The 12,538-nt window shown below is 46.0% G+C and overlaps 1 protein-coding gene across 3 annotated transcripts in view; it reads left to right on the top strand.

Annotated features, from left to right (window-relative positions):
- Positions 1-12,538, top strand: part of GLI3 (GLI family zinc finger 3) — a 305,949-nt gene that overhangs the window by 92,192 nt on the left and 201,219 nt on the right. For all 3 annotated transcript variants that reach the window (XM_055085097.1, XM_028490212.2, XM_028490211.2), the window contains one exon: positions 4,399-4,641. In XM_055085097.1, the coding sequence (XP_054941072.1) occupies positions 4,399-4,641 (243 nt within the window). The remainder of the gene's footprint in view (positions 1-4,398; positions 4,642-12,538) is intronic.

The following is a 12,538-nucleotide window of genomic DNA, read 5'->3' as shown; positions in this document are numbered from 1 at the left end:
AACCAAATTTAGAGTCCTAGAATGCTTATCTTATATCCAGACCTTGAACATAAAAGGCATTTTATACCCGCAATTGTTCATTTAATGAGCAATTGCAGAGTGCAGGCCGGTTAAGGGATTGAGCTATATGCACTATTATTGCAAGAAGTATTCCGAAATACCAGAAATAGGACGTAAGCTCTGATCAGGGAGACTGCGAGCACAATTACCTTCTTTTCAAATCCTTCTGTGACACTGCAGGAGGAAAAAGGACTTTGAAACTTGAAAGGAAAGAGCTTGCTTTCAACCTCAAAAGCTAGGAGGAAAGGGCTCTGAAATTTGCTCTGAATTCCCAATTCACCATTAGCCTGTTTCTTCCTTTAGCCTCAAGGCATTCTCCGCTTTTTGAAAAGATGTTAAGAAATTCAGTCACAATAGAGAGCCTAGTTCTGAACGTGTTTCCCTCGGTCCATTGAGGTCTGGGCTCCAGCCTTTGTGTGGAGTGAATTGAGCTGAGCGGCTAGCTGGTTGGAGAGAGGTGAATGAGCAGTCGCTGTGCAGTGGCAAATTCTGGCATAGAAAGAAGCTCCCCCTCTTCCTTTATTTTCCAGCATGCATTCCTGTACAACCCTGCTAGTGGCCATATGTGGCATCGAGCCTGCTCTTAAGTCAATACGGGATCCTTGGTTTATTGCAACTCTTGTTAAGTTTGTCTTGTAATTGAAGCTGCTGTTGACCTTGCTTGGGGACCGTTTGTAAAACCGTTTATTTAGCATAAACTGAAATAATAAACCCTCCTTCTCTCGGGCTGATTGTGATAGGGTGACATTAGTTTGATTTAATGATTAGCCAGCCTGACCCTTCTGCTGGAGAGAGCAGCTTGAATAGAGAGAGTTCACTCGAAGCACTCAGAAAGAATACTAATGAGCTTGTTAAATTTAGCATGGCTCCAACCACTTTTAATTCCTCTAATGGGAGCAAGCACTGCCTGGGAGAGGGAGAGGGCCAAGGCGCAGGGGGGCAGGGAGACACCGAGAATGTTCCTCGAGGGTCTGCACCGCTAGAGAAAGCCCACCAAGAGAAGTTTGCAGAAAGTAGCTAGCCAGAGCCTGGGACGAGTTGTAAGTATTTGTTCTCTTTTGCTCTGTTGTCTCCTGTGTCTTGGGGGAAGAGAGGAGTGATGCTCTTAAAACGGGATTTCAGGGGACAGCTTAAAATCCATGTTCATTTCAGAGGTGAGCACGTGTACCTTCCGGGAGTTCCTCCTCCGCTAATTCGGTCAGCGGGAGAGGGGGTGTTCCTAGTTAGTGATGCAGTGTAAGGTTTTACTTTTCTATCCCAAGAATCCTCCGAAACTGTTCTTTCCAGCGCGAGGCGAAAGAGCACTTGTTTCCTGGGTCGCGAGGAGAAATCGTCCAAGAGTTTGTGAGCGTGCACAGGCGTGTGTGCTGAGTCCTGCTTCAGGCAACACGATTACTTCCTTTAAACCTTCACTGTAAACGGTCTCAGCAGTGTTGGCCGCGAAGCCACTTTTGAGTTTTTAGAGTTTATGGCACTAAGCGTGTCCCATGCCATGTGGGTCGCCTTTGGAAGAGCTGGGAAGATCCGGGACAGTTTCTAAAGTGAGAGGCAGGGGCAGCTCTCCCTAGGGGGGTAGGAATTCCCTAACTTCCACTGGAGCACAGATCTACGGAAGGCAAGGGGGTCCCAAGTGGGATCCCGATGACAGTTTTGAAAATAATTTTCTCCTGAAGCTTTTAGTGAATTGCATGTCTCAGTGTGACCCCCGAGCTTGCAGCTGTTGAACGGAGAGAGGCATGAACAGTCGCCTTGTGTTTGGCTGTTCAAGTCCATTGGCAGATGCTTCTGGAGGACTGGGCTGTTTGCTTACATTTTTGCAGCCGACTTCTGCCTGTTGCCATGGTGGACAGTATGTTTCTGTCAATAATTTGGCCTGGCGTAGCCTGTCTGCGCTGACTCTCAAACTTTATTGAACAACTCAGCTCAACTGAGCAAGATTAGACAGCTCTCGTCTTTTTGGCTTGCTGAAGTGGTTGCTAAATTTATTAGAGCAGGCAGGAATATTGCTTGGAAAGTTTCCTTTCCACTGTAGAGCGCATGCTTTCAAGCCTCTTAGCTGTTTGTATTCTGGGGCATGTGTACTGTCAAGTTTTCTTCTGAATGCCCCTCAGAATCCACTCAGTACACGAGATGAACTTCATGAAATAATCGTCGGCTGGAATTTTCTGCAGGGGGTGGGTAGGTGAAAATTTGGGAGCTTTGACTCTTGTAAAAGTCAGTCTGATGAAAGTTTCCACGTGAAAAAAAAATGCTGGCCTGCGTTGTACTTCCCTAAGGGAATTCATTCTTTTTTTCAGTATTAAATGTTTGAACTTTGCTGATTTCTTGTTATAATTTGATATTCACACATGTTTTGTTTACTCCCATGAAGAAAATAATTTTTAGCTAAAAAGTCACCCCCGTTTCCACTTACCCCGCCCCACCACTTCCTTCTCCCACCGGTGGGGAGAAGGTGGGAGGGCTGTGATCAGACCATGCCAATTACTCAGTGATTCGTGAAGTTGCTTTCAGACGCTCATCCGTAAAGGCATCGTGTCGAAGAAACTCGCTCTGTTATAGGGATGCCGTTTTAAGAGAAGAAAAGTTAATTTCTTCTACGAAGATTAAGTCAAGGGAATCCTGTTTGAGTTTGTTTTTAAATTAGCAAAAGCATGGTTGGAATTGCTTTTGTAAAGATCAATGGGTGAAAATGTGGGATTGCACCATTTTCTTTTTTAGTAGTTACTTGATAGATTAAACTCATAATTTATCCCATCATTACAAGGTTTTGGGGTGAGGATCTGCACAAAATAACGCTAGAATAATGTTTCACGGTTATCCAGCAGTAGTCAGCAAACTTACTGTAAAGTCCAGAACATACTTCATTGCCTATTCAGTTTTGGAAGTCATTTGCTAGGCTAAAAAAAAAAAAAAAAAAAAAATACATTGCTTGTTTCTTCAAGTCCCAAACATAGGCAGAAAAATGAGAGTTTCTACTGGCTTTAGGTAGTTCAAATTATTAGTCATCACAAAACAGTAGTTGTTACTTTAGTTTGTATTTTCATTCACATTTATAGCTAGTCTTCTGAATTTGTCAAAAGAGCTGTGAAACTGCTAAAGCATACTTCTTCTGTTTTTTTAGAGGCTCTCAGCCAGACATACCTGCTTTTTGGGATACTTTGAAGAGAAGTTTGTGTATTGAGATTAGATGCGTTCAAAATCTGCTCATCTAAATAGTGCAACAGTATTATTATTTATAGCCAAATATAGTTTTTGGTTTTAGGATCAGGAACAGGAAACAGCTTTCAAATGAGGTGTCTAAGCAGTGTCCCAACAGCTTGGTTTCCATCAGCACTTATCTGCCAGAGCACAGTCTGTGGATTAAACACAGGGCTTGTGTGGGCACAGTTTAGAGTGTGTGTATGATTCTGACAGATGCATTGGTCCACCAGTTGCGGGTTCCGATCGCCAGTTCAGTTTGATTTTATGCCTCGGCTCTTTGATCTGCTATTCTAGAAAGGTCATCCAATCACATTGGCAGAGAATCATAGTGGACAGATGGAAAGTTCTTACAGATGAAAAGGAGAAGTATTAGGGATCCGGCATTTCAGCAAGCCATTGCTTACATGTTGGCAGTGATGTCTGGAGCCCAGCAGAGCATGGATGTAGATCAGCGTAACTGATGCCCTCCACACCCATAGCCTCACCCCGTTTTCGTCTTAGCTCTCAGCTCTGCTCTGTGGGCTGAAGCAGGAAGGGTCCTGCAAGGGGCACTGTAGGTTTCCATGATTGGCCTCTTTATCCCTTGGAACCAATGGGTTTTCTGTCCCATGTCTGGCTCTGTTTAATCTCTCAGTGGGTCACAAATCTGACTTAAAAGAAAACCCCAAATCACAAAAACTTTGGGATCGCTTTCTAACGGGTCCTTTTCTGAGGAACAGAGGTCCCTCGCTTCCTAGATCACCCCGAGGCCTGGCTTCCTCAGACCAGGGGAAACTGGACATCCACAGCCTTAGGCTGGTGAAACTTCCAGTTCCACGTGGGACCCGCGGGGATACTGGAGAGTCCCCGCTGAGCCTCCCTGGCAGATTCGGCTGGAAACCGGGGATGAGAATTTGCTGACCCCCTACCTCTCAAGTGAATAGGTTCATTTCCTGCTCCCCTTCCTCCTTCGATCTGTATCTTGGACCCTCATTCATAAGCAGTTTTGGCTTGAGACTGTCCCGTCGTGGTGTAGCTTTCAAAGTTGCCAAGCATGAGAAATAGGCTTCTTTTGCGGGGGGAGATGGATGGAGAGGGAGCCCTAGTTGATGGCTGCTCAAAGCGCTCACAGAGTTTCCATTTCCCTTCCTTCTTCAGAGGATGAAAGTCCTGGACAGACCTATCACAGAGAGAGAAGAAACGCAGTCACTATGCAGCCACAGAGCGTCCCGGGGCTTGGCAAGATCAGTGAGGAACCTTCGACATCCAGTGACGAGAGGGCCTCGCTGATCAAGAAGGAGATCCATGGGTCCCTGCCCCACCTGGCCGAGCCCTCTGTCCCCTACCGCGGGGCTGTGTTTGCCATGGACCCCAGGAACGGCTACATGGAGCCTCACTACCGTAAGTGGTCCCCTCCCCATGGCACTTGCTGTAGGAGCCACGGCAGGCTCTGCGTGTGTGGGCGTGTGTGGGCACGTGTGTGTATGCGCTTGCTTAATGAGGTATTTGGCATGTATTAATTTATACAAATGGAATTTATACAAACGGTTAATTTACTGTCTGCTTTACTTCTTACTTCTCCCACATCCTCTCCGTTCTTCTTTTTAGGGAAAGCCATTTCCTTGCATCCCTAAGCAGCTCAGGCCCCGGGAGAGGGTTGGAGGGCCGCCGTCAGGAAGGTGTCCATCTGTAGCTAATCCACATGGACCTTTCCCGGGAACTAGAACCAGATTTGCTCCACCCAAGTAGATGCTGCTAGAGGAAAACTGGTCGAGGGGGGCAGTTATTGACGTGGGAGGCATTAGCAGATGTCTTTAACGGCAGCCATGCCCCTTTTCGGTGATTTGTGTGTGTTTGTTTTTTTGCTTCATTGCCGAGGAGGCACAAACCTCTTCTAACCAACCAAGGCTGAATTCCTTCCTATGGAAGATTTTTCTATGTGTTCTACTTTCTTCTGGAATCAGCAGACCAGAAGACCTCGGAAAGCTCCTTTTCCATCACTCAGAAAGTTTAAGAAATTAATTAGGGCTCCGAACACACCTATACAACGGTTTTCTCCCAAGGCAGAACACAAAGGAAAATATATAAGGGTTCAGTTTATTTCTGGCCTGGTTCTAGTTAAAAAAATGTAATTCGGTGGTGGAGTAATGAAGTTCATATTGAGATGCCCAGGCTTGCAGCTCTTGATTACAGATTTATCACCTTGCCAGGATACAGACCTGCTGTTCAACCTTCCCGGCTCCGACTCCAGATAATCCATCGCGCTCCAGGGAGGGGGGGACTGGTTTGTGTTTCCCCTTTTCCACGTCGTTCAGAAATTGTAGTGTTTTAAGGCAAAAGGTCATTAGCCAGATGACTGATGAGTGAGGACAGCTGATTAGTGCATGTTTTCTGGCTCACGAAAGTGCCCAGGATAAAAGCTAATTTCATCCCTTCCTTAGTTGGCTTGAAGCAGAGGGGAATGTTCACTCATCAGGGTGCAGATCAAAGAGCTTCGCACAACCTTAAGGCTCAGTAAATGCTGCTTCTGCCTCCCCGCAACGAGAGTATATTGTTGGTAAAGGTGGAAGATACATTATTTTCTTCAGTGGAGGGAGATTTTTTTTTAAGTGGTCAGAGGCACGGAGCAAAAGGTTTGATGGCTTCTTGTTAGCTTTTAAAAAAGGCTAGGGTGTGTGGGTGTGTGGTACACACCTTGACACACCCCTTCCTGTGCAAACAAACGCACACTCATACCCTGCCTGCTCATCCAGATAGTTGCACACACCCTGGTGTGAGCTCTCACTCTTTTGGGAGGGGACATTCCCAACGGCCTGAAGCCTCTGGGGGGAACGTCTGCGGGGGTGGGGACTCACCATCGAACTCTGCCTGGCCCACGCCGATGATGATGATGGACATGGGCAGTTTGGCAGCCTGGGAGGGAACATGGGAGGTAGGCGGGGTGGTACCCAGCCGAGGGGCCAGTTACAAGAAACGGGAGATCACAGGTACGGACAGGAAGGGATGGGTCAAAAGAAGAAAGGCAAGAGGACAGGGAGGAAATGGAGGAGAGAAGGATGGAGACACACAGAGAAACACAGAAAAGGGGGAGGAGGAGGGAGACAAAAAATAAAAATAAAAAAATAAAAAAGGCTACAACTTCTCTGTTTAAAAAGTGCTTATCAGCCCTGTGGCTGCAGCTGTTACTTTTACAGATACAGAAATAAGGAGGAAGTGTAGTGTGTATGTTCCTTTCCTTCCCTCATTAGAGGTTTCTTTCATTTTATTTTATTTCTCCTTTATTTTCGGAATGAGAGTTTACAACAGCGTGGGTAGGGTTTTTCTCCGAGCACATTCCTAAGTTTTCTACATTGTATTTTTGTGGATGGGTCTGCATTAGTTCTCATCCATGCAGAAAATTGGAGGGACTGTACACACTCTCGACCTATATTAATATTCCCGGAGAGTACGCTTACTTTTGAAAAAGGATCAAGTCCCGATTATTCGCCACACGTTCCCTGCCTTGTTTTTGCCCTTTGATGGGAACACAACTTTCCAACTTTCCCCATCTCATATTTGTGTTGTGTTTTCGATTCCAGATGCCCACTAATTGGTGAGGTAGTTAATTGGTCAGGACAGCTGCCCCAAGTAGGCAGATGACTGCTAACTTTCTGTCTGTGCCGTCCAACTTGCAGCTTGCTCTTGGCGCGTTTGTTCTAATGGATTGCCCATTGAATTCTCTCCCCGTCAGTTGAAGGGACGTCCGGGATCTCTGCACACCTGAGGCCCTCGTCCCCCTCTCGGTGGCCCATGTGTGCAACGCCCGCTCCCGGGCCTCCAGTGGAGTACAAACTAGCACGGGGCATTGGAGAACTCTTGGTGGCTCTTGGAACTGTTCATTGTCACCTGTTTAGGGGACTTCGCACACGTAGGTTGGTTATGCTTCAGCTTTTCCCACCACATTTTCAAATCACTGTTAAAATCACATGGTAATTTGTAAGCAAGGTAGATTGTCTGTCACCAAATGGCAAGTGCCATTTGGACCCACCGTCTCAATGTACTCACTCAATTGGACATGAATAAATGCTGTCGTTACATACGTCGTATGGATGGGGAGACCTAGGGGTTATAGCTCAGCAACCAGGGCACTCAAGTTCCAGCCTTGCCACCTACTGGCCGTGTGACTGTTGCCAAGTAGGCTTGCGCTCTCAGGTCCCTCTAAGGATCCCTTCCTAACTGTTGACTGGGAGTGATGTAAGACCCCCCCCAGTCCCATGGCGTCCATGTGACAGTTAAGCGAGACAATGCCAATAAAATATTGAGTACGAGCTCCGGCTCATGGCGAGTGCGTCGGGATCATTACGGTAGCTGTTTCTCCTCTGCCTCATCTTCCTTCTCCTGTTCCTCCTTCTTGCTCTTCCTTCCGTTCCTTCATCATCATCATCCTCCACGTCCTCACCACCATCTGTACGTGATGCGTTCACTCTCCAAACCGACGTGACTTTTATCAGAGTTGCAGTTGTGTTCGGTTCAGTGCAGACTGGCTTTTCTCTGCCAGACCTGCTTTCCTCCCTCCCTGAGGTCAGCATGTTCTATAAATACAGATTTACAGATGGAGTGAGTTGTAACCCTTAGGGAAAGGGTGTGCGGTTAGCAAGGGGTGCCGTGACCCTCTGAACAGAAAACTTGCTCCGTGAACCTTAGTGGACAGACTGTCGTCTTTTTTTCCTGTTTGAGGAGTGGAGAAATTTTAAAGCTGTTACGTGAGTTGGAGTTTTAACCTTTTAAATTCCTAGCAGAAAGTGTTTTATGTAACAAGTACAAACTTAATACATGTGGAAAAATTAAAAGTATGGGGTTAGGTGTTCATGGTAAATAATTTAAAGATGTCCTAAAACTAAACCTCAAGGGGTCAGTAGGATATGACTTTATTTTGTCTAGAACCCTGTTGGATTATTTAATCTTCTACCGGTATAATGAACGTTTTTTTAGGTACCTTGTAATAATATTTATCCACCTCACGTGGATTTCATTATCCAGATAAACGGCGGATGGGAAGCTGAAACTGACACATCTTCTAAGGATCTTTTACTGTGTGTGAGAAAAGTACCCTCTTTTTAAAATGAGACGTAAAAGTTTGGCCACGTTTCTTTACCTTGTCTCAGTCGGCAGCCTTGTCAAGAACATAAGTTCAGTGCAGACCTTCGGTAGCTGACGGTTCAGAGCATCTTTTCAGGCCATTCCCTTTTCCTCTGAGTCGTCTGCCAGCCCCACCAGACGGTCGGAGGGGAAAGACTCCTCTAATCCAGTGTATCTGGGCATGTGAACTCTCACAGTAATTCCTGCGTTTCTCTGTGGTTGGAAAATGCAGACGTTCCAAGATGCCTAATTTGTGCTTCTATATATACTAACTTTGTATTTCTAACGTGTGGGCAGGCTTCCTGTAAGACCGGAAAAGGGAAAATCGCTTTTCCCCTCAGAAGGACATCTGTAAAATTTTTATTGCACAACACTCTGTTATACTTGGGTAGGCAATGTTGCATCTTCACAAATTGCTCTTAGGGCGGGATTCAAAGTATTTTCGGTTTTGTGGGTTTCACTTAAAAAAAAGAAAAAGAAAACCCCAGGATAGCGGGCACTTCAAACATTTGCAACATGTGTTTGGAATAAAATCCTCACTGGGGGATTGGAGGGTTTGTCTCGCCAAGGGTAGCTGTGGATGGGGTGTATGTCAAGGCAGGAAAGTTGATGTTCAAGCTGCATGGCTCAGACCTGGGGTGGTGCTGACAGGCTGGCTGCTGCAGGATCACTAGCGCTTTATGATTGGGGAGAGCACGGGAGGGGCCAGATTTGGGGAATCTGACCTCCTTGTCCTGGAGTCAGGATAAGGATCCCCATCTCCGGCCCAAAGATTTCTCAGCAGTTTTATTCTGCTCCTGCTTCATCTGTAGCCAGAGATTTCAAACCACCATCACCCCCCCTGCCTTCACTTAACCACTGTGCATTTCTTCTTTTATAAACTTACAAGGCAGGTGACATAATAGTTAAAGCATTCCTGTACCCTGGCCGACACTTAACTTTTATTCTCTTCCCCATTACAGAAAACATGTGTTGCATTTGTCTTCTGTCTCACTGTGCGGAGTCCAGTTTTTTAACGGTCCCTGCAGGGGTCTTGGTGGGGAGTTTCTTGGAATCACCAGTCATGTCATACAGATCCCCTGCTGGTTTTGTTAAAGGCGGGGAGGGTTTAGAAAGATGCCGCCTTTTCTAAAATTTCAGGTCTCTTTTACAGTTTTATAGTTGTGTGAAGACTGCTTTCCTTTTGCCCCCAACTGCTCCCAAGCAGTAATTCCTCCTGGAAAATATGATTCATTCCTTCATGTAAATGCTTTGATTGAAAACATACCGCTGGTATTCCTCCTTATGTTTCCCAGCTCGGATGACAGAACTATTAGTTGCTAATTAGCAAAACCTGAGGAATTAGCTTAAAGAAAAGAAACTGAATTTTTAATTGGCTGGCATTTGTCTTCTGTGGAAAGCTGATGTGCTGAGCCCACTTGCCTTCTTATGTGCTGAAAAAAAAAAAAGGGGCACGGAAGATGTTTCTTCTACCTGTCTGTCTTTATATTGGGTGACTTTCCGCACCCTTTAGAAATACCTTTCCTAAGTGAGGGGAAGGGAAGAGGTGTATTTTACGTATTTAATGGACGTACCTGCTCACATTTCTTTTACTCTTGGAGCGTCATCTGGAGGCTGTGAAAGACAAAGATGCCTCCGAGGCACGAGTGAACAGTTTGGTGTTGACCAAACTGCAAAGGCAGTGACAGTTCCCCGAGCACACCGTTCTGTTCTCATCCAGGCTGTCGTTTCCGTCTTTGGAGAACAGTTGACAAGCCAATCAGGAGTGTTGCGATTGTTTTTTTTCTCCCCCCTTGCAAACTAGAGGGTTTTCCCAGAAAGACTGATGTTGGGTCATACTCTGGGGGCTTGGCTAGGTGTCTTGTATCCTGGGCTGGTCGTCTTGAATTGTAGGCAAGCTGGAGTGGGGAGATGCAAGCACGTCTAGGAAGTTTTGCAAAACTTAACTCGTGAGCTTAAGAATAGCTCCCTGCCAATTTTTGTCCTCTTAGAAATCCAATGTAAGGATCCAAGCTTTCTTTCAACAACCTGGAGGTAATGTTTTAAGACCAGCACCAGTGAGCCAGTTCCATAGATTTTTTTTTTTTTTTTTTTTTTACGGAGCTACATTGCAATGCAACTCTGCAGAAAGCGGTAGAAATTTAGGGATCATTTTTAGGGGGCTCCAGATCCCACTCTCCCCGCTGAATCTTGACTGCTCTCATACTTGACGTGACTGTGATTCCACGCGTGGGTCTTCTGAGATAATGACTGAAACTGGCACCCAATGCGGAGAGAAGCACTGTGACCTTTGGAAAAATGAGCTATTGATTGTATCCATTGAATTACTTACTAGGACATACTTACTAGAGGGGACCAGGGAGAAGCCTGAAGGCCATTCCTCCAGGAGAGGAATAGAAAGGGAAGGCAAAGGGAGATCATGTTCTAGAGAGAACCAGTTGGCCTCTTGGTGCTCTGGCCCTGCCCTCTCACCCTCTGTCGTCGACATAGTGCCCCCTGCAGGGCAGGCAAGTCTGGCTCCTGAGGTCCACTGCTCAGGCCGCCCTGCTCACGCTGTTTTCCTCCCAGAATAATTCTTGGCTTTCCTCCTCGCCTTCGAGTCCTACTTATGCTTTACTAAAGATGCACTTCCTGTGAAAGACTTCTCTAAGTCCCATCTCACAAGGATATGTTCCTACCCTGCACTCCAAGTTCACGTGTAACTCTCACCCCGAAACGCATCGCAGCTATATCCTTGGATTGTCCGTGTATGTTGGCCTGATCTCCTTTAGGATAAGGTGATAGTCCGGGCAGTGCTTCGTTCTCGTGTCCTCCAGAGTTCCAGGCAGGACTGGGAGGGCTCGTTAACGCAGAGAAGGGGTGAGCGGTTCCTTGCTTGGCCTCAGTCAACACCGTAGATGAAGTCAGTCCAGAGCCTGCCGGTCAGAGGTGGCTCCTTGGCAAACCGAAGAGACTGAATCTTCTGCATCCATTTTATAATTCACCCATTATATGCGACCTCTGATCCACACTTACTGCCCTCCCCCATCCTTTCTGAACGAACGTAAGCAGGGTTTAAAGTGTTTAGAACACATTTATACATGTATAAACATCAAGAATATTTGCTTCTGCCTACCGATAGCACATTTAAAGCTGCCGGGATGCTCAGACCAGGTGGGATATGGTACTTTGGAGGAGATTGACACTTTGCTCCCAGCGTTGGATGAGGACCAACTCACTGTGAACACCACGGGATTCTCACAGGAGATCCACCTCTCCTGTGTGTTTTGAAGCCTGTCTAAAATCGAAGGGGTAGGTATCTTTTCCTGTAGTTAAGGTGAGCGTGATATTTGTTTTCCCCTTTAGCAAGTTTCAGTGATTCATCTTATCTTCAGTAACCTCTAGGCGGTTCATGATTTCGGTAACATCTTTCCCACTCATTAGCGTGCAAGTGTGCGTGTAATCCATGGTAGTGGAATCCTCCATCAACAAATAGATCAGGATCGTGAATCCAGTTGTTTAAATATTCCGTGGAATTATTTTCCTTTTCTAATTTGGCCACCCGCCCAACACCCAACACAAGCGGCAATGTTTTTAGTTGCTTATGATTTCTTTCCCTCCCCCGTCCCTCCCTCCTTCCTTGAGAAAAAGCACGAGAAACACAGCAATGCCTGCCATTTCATAGCCATCTGCTAACAGCTTTCCAGCCTATTTTCTAACAGAGGCAACATTATCCTTGGCCCCCTCCTCCTTTTTGTTGTATAATTAAAGAATGTTACCTTTGATGTCTCTTGAAAGCTGCATCTCCTGCCTTGCTTTAGCTTTCTTGATCTTGTACCTATAAATCTGTGCTGTATCTTCATCCCACTTAGTGAAAGGGCTGGATTTTTCTCTTTGTGCCTTGTGCAGTTTGGTTTAATATAGGGCAACTGATCTGGCATTTTATGGCTCTGTCCTTCTTACATTCTGATAGAGTTTGGATTCTTGTGGAACGCTTTGAAAAGTATCCAACTTTCAATCCTTTTAGCTTTTACATGTGGGTCTCTACATTGGATCTCTCCTAAAATGCATTGTTCTTATCTTCCTAAGAGCTTCCTTTCTTTGGGGGGCCTCCTGGCTTTTTGTTAACCTCAGTTGTTGTTGTTGTTTGTTTGTTTGTTTTTTTGCGGTACGCGGGCCTCTCACTGTTGTGGCCCCTCCC

Source organism: Physeter macrocephalus, chromosome 5 (assembly GCF_002837175.3).
Source record: "Physeter macrocephalus isolate SW-GA chromosome 5, ASM283717v5, whole genome shotgun sequence".
In the NCBI taxonomy this organism is placed as follows: Eukaryota; Metazoa; Chordata; class Mammalia; order Artiodactyla; family Physeteridae; genus Physeter; species Physeter macrocephalus.
The sequence above is the reverse complement of the archived record's forward strand: the minus strand, read 5'-3'. Positions and strand labels throughout refer to the sequence as shown.